The 3,940-nt window shown below is 48.0% G+C and overlaps 1 protein-coding gene across 1 annotated transcript in view; it reads right to left on the bottom strand.

The window, feature by feature from the left end:
* Window positions 1-3,940, bottom strand: part of NFS1 (NFS1, cysteine desulfurase) — a 25,484-nt gene that overhangs the window by 3,830 nt on the left and 17,714 nt on the right. The window contains 5 exon segments of the mRNA XM_008074345.2: window positions 433-522; window positions 1,230-1,313; window positions 2,295-2,376; window positions 2,458-2,563; window positions 3,872-3,933. Coding sequence (XP_008072536.2) covers window positions 433-522; window positions 1,230-1,313; window positions 2,295-2,376; window positions 2,458-2,563; window positions 3,872-3,933 — 424 coding nt within the window.

Genomic DNA, 3,940 nt, shown 5'->3' with positions numbered 1-3,940 from the left:
AGTCTGGGCGACAGAGTGAGACTCCAACTCAAAAATAAAAATAAAAATAAAAATAAAAACACTTTCTCATATTCTGAAAATAAGTAGCCGAGGAGACTCACTTTCTTGCTTTGTGGAATCTCTAAATCATAAAATGCAAGTACTTTCATACTTTAGATTTTGGCAATGTGAATACATTAAGGACATAAGAGGGAACAGGCACTGAGGAGAGAGACATTGTCTTGCTCAGTTCATCTTCAGTGTCTGTTTTTTGGTTTTTGGTTTTTTTAAGTCAGGGTCTCCTCTGTTTCCCAGGCTGGAGTGCAGTGGCACACTCACAGCCACCATAGCTTTGACCTGCTGGGCTCAGGCAATCCCCGCCTCAGCCTAAGGTCAAGAGAGGAGACAGCACTACAGTTTCTTCCAAAGGGTCTCTGATACAATAGTGCATACCTCATTTCTCGGAGACGCTTCACATGCTGAATGCATTTCTCCACTGTATAGTCCACTTCCTCCTCTGTAGTGAAGCGGCCGACGCCAAACCTGAGTGAGGTACAGAAGAGTTCTGCATCAGAGCTACGGAGCATACTCATTTAACACTCACTGAGGATCCACCACACCAAAGATATGGAGAAAAAAATACAGTCTTTCCCTTCCAAGGCAGTTTTCAAAACATGGTCTGTGAACCACCCACATTAGAAACACCTGATTAATTTTCTACTCCTCCTCCAGACCTAATGAATCAGAATATCTGAGTGTGGTACTCAAAAATCATCATATGTCACAATTCTCAGGTGATACTCAATGAAGTCATAGAACCACTGCTCTTGAAGATTTCACACAGATTCAAGAAGGGATGAGGTAAACTAGATTGAGAAAGACTTTTTTTTTTTTTTTTTTTTTGTGGAGTCTCACTCTGTCACCCAGACTGGAGTGCAGTGGCACACTCCCTGCCACCGCAGCCTCGACCTGCTGGGCTCCGGCGATCCTTCTGCCTCAGCCTTACCAAGTAGCTGTAACTACAGGCCTGTGCTACCACGCCCGGCTAATTTTTTATTTATTGTAGAGATGAGGTCTTGCCAAGTTGCCCAGGTGGGTCTCAAACCCGCGGGCTCAGGCAATCCATTCACCTCAGCTTCCCAAAGCAGGATTACAGGTTGAGTCACCAAACCTGGCTGAGAAAGACTTTAATAGGAAATGAAACATGTAAGAGAATTCATTTCATAAAGATTGCAGCTCAGCTCACTGACCTGATGGAAGAATGTGCTAAATCCTCATCAGTGCCAATTGCTCTAAGGACATAAGAGGGCTCCAAGGACGCAGAGGTGCAGGCACTGAGGAGAGAGACACAGCCTTGCTCAGTTCATCAATGTCTACTTTTTGTTGTTGTTGTTTTGAGTCAGGGTCTTATTCTGTTGCCCAGGATGGAGTGCAGTGGCATGCTCACAGCCACCGCAGCCTTGACCTGCTGGGTTCAGGCAATCCTTCCACCTAAATCTTCCAAGCAGCAGGAACTACAGGCATGTACCACCACTCCTGGCTAATTTTTTTATTTATTGTAGAGATGAAGTCTCACTAAGTTGCCCAAGCTGGTCTTGAACCCTTGGGCTCAGACAATACCCTCACCTCTGCTTCCCAAAGTGCTGGGATTACAGGCATCAGCTGCCACACCCGGCATCAATGGCTGCTTTTAACCACAAACTGTCAGTCTTGTTTCCATGCCCCAGGGCCCTGGAGTCATAACATAGAGACAAAGGGGGTTTTCTAATTTGGTGAGATAAATGGCCTAATGCTGCTCTGCGTATCCTGGATGTGAACCTAGCTCCTGTGTCCCCTACGGCAGGTGGCCTCCTTAGGCAGGTGGCCTCCTCAGTCAAAGTGCCAAAGTGTGACAGAGAATGATACCACCTAAGCTGGACTTGACAAAAAGAGGCAGCAGAGAACCATGTGCTCGCATCCCCAGGACAAAATATACCATCTGTACCAGCCAGGGCAGTTAAACCTTTGGCAGCCTTTGGAGCATCTGCAATCCTGCAGGCCTGCAACAGAACTTCTGGTAACTCCAGAAAAGATGCATACATCCCCTGGGCACCACAAAAGACACATAATCTTACCCCAGGAAGTCCTCCCAGGGTGATAAACTTCAGCCAATGCCCAGCCAGCCAAAATATAGGAACGTACAAAATGACCTTTGCCCTTAATCAAGAGCTCTTGTGCCTGCCACGTCCACACTGAGAAGCTTTATAACCTGTGCAGCACTTAGAATGCAAGTTTATGAGCCCTGCCACAGTCTCTGTCCATCTTGTACAACTTACCTCCCCGAGGATAAGGCGACATCCTTCAGTGCCATCAGCAGACTTTCTCCTTCCACATAGGCAAATGAGAGATTGATACAGCCTGAGGGAAAGAAACACTATGAGAGAGGTCTCAGAGTGTCAGCCTCTTCTAGAATGGCGATAGACAGGGCAAGTTCCATACCAGGGTAGTGGTGCTTAGGGTCCCCATTCATCACCACATCTGGAAGGCTCTTCATTATTTTCTGTATCAGCCGCTCTGCTAACTTTGAGATCCGCTTATGGTCATACTAAGGAGCAGGCAAGGGAAAATTAAGTATAGTGACCCTTAAACAGCTCAGAAACACATATTTGTGTGTGTGTGTGTGTGTGTGTGTGTGTTGGAGTCTCACTCTGTCGCCCAGACTGGAGTGCAGTGGCCGCTTCTGGCCACGGCAGCCTCGACCTGCTGGGCCTCCAGCGATCCTTCCAACTCAGCCTTCCAAGTAGCTGGAACTACAGGCGCACGCTACCATGCCCGGCTGATTTTTTATTTATTGTAGAGATGAGGTCTCACCAAGTTGCCCAGGAGGGTCTCAAACCCGTGGGCTCAGGCAATCCACTCACCTCAGGCTCCCAAGGCACAGGATTACAGGCTGAGCCACCAAGCCCGGCAGAAACACATATTTTTTTTTTTTTTTGAGTTGGAGTTTCACTCTATCGCCCAGACTGGAGTGCAGTGGCCGCTTCCGGCCACCACAGCCTCGAGCTGCTGGGCTCCAGCAATTCTTCCGCCTCCGCCTTCCGAGTAGCTGGAAATGCAGGCGTGTGCTACCACGCCCGGCTAATTTTTTGATTTATTGTAGAGATGACGTCTCGCTGCCCAGGCAGGTCTCGAACCCGCGGGCTCTGGCAATCCACTCATGTCAGCCTCCCAAAGGCGCGGGATTACAGGCTGGGCCACCGAGCCCGGCTGAAACATATATTTTAAGGAGCCCTTCTCCTATACCAAGAGTGAACATACATGAAACCCACCTATCATCCCATGTTACCCATGGATACCACTGTACCTTCTAGACAGAAGGTACGTAATAATTGGCCACAGAGTTTCAACAACCCAGAAATAAGTGAGCTTATAACTACTAAAAGGGCATGGGCTATGAAGCCCATAATGCTTTCCCCAGAACGAGGTACTAGCAGTACAAGGGCAAGGAAAAGTTTTCTTTCTTTCTTTTTTTTGAGTCAGAGTCTCACACTGTCACCCAGGCTGGAGTACCACAGCCTTGACCTGCTGGGTTCAAGTGATCATTCTACCTCAACCTTCCAAGTAGCTAGAAGTATAGGCACATACCACCAGGAGTGGCTAATTTTTAAAATTTTATTGTAGAGATGGGGTCTCACCAAGTTGCCCAGGCTGGTCTCAAACCCGTGGGCTCAGGCAACCCTTTCACCTCAGCCTCCCAAAGTGCTAGGATTATAGGCTTGAGCCACCACGTCTGGCTGGAAAGGTTTTCTTAAACCTCCTCTTCTAGCAGTGATCTGCCTCAGTTATGCTGAGAAGTTTCTAAATAGGAGACCCACAAAGGAGAAGTTATAGAAGGGAACTGCTATTCCCATACCTCCATCTCTTGCTGTGCCACCTCACACGCAGCCCCCAACCCCACCACTAAGGGTGTGGGTACTGTCCC

The sequence above is a fragment of the Carlito syrichta genome, unplaced genomic scaffold (assembly GCF_000164805.1).
Source record: "Carlito syrichta isolate Samal-C Ts95f unplaced genomic scaffold, Tarsius_syrichta-2.0.1 Scaffold316401, whole genome shotgun sequence".
NCBI classification, from domain to species: domain Eukaryota; kingdom Metazoa; phylum Chordata; class Mammalia; order Primates; family Tarsiidae; genus Carlito; species Carlito syrichta.
The sequence above is the reverse complement of the archived record's forward strand: the minus strand, read 5'-3'. Positions and strand labels throughout refer to the sequence as shown.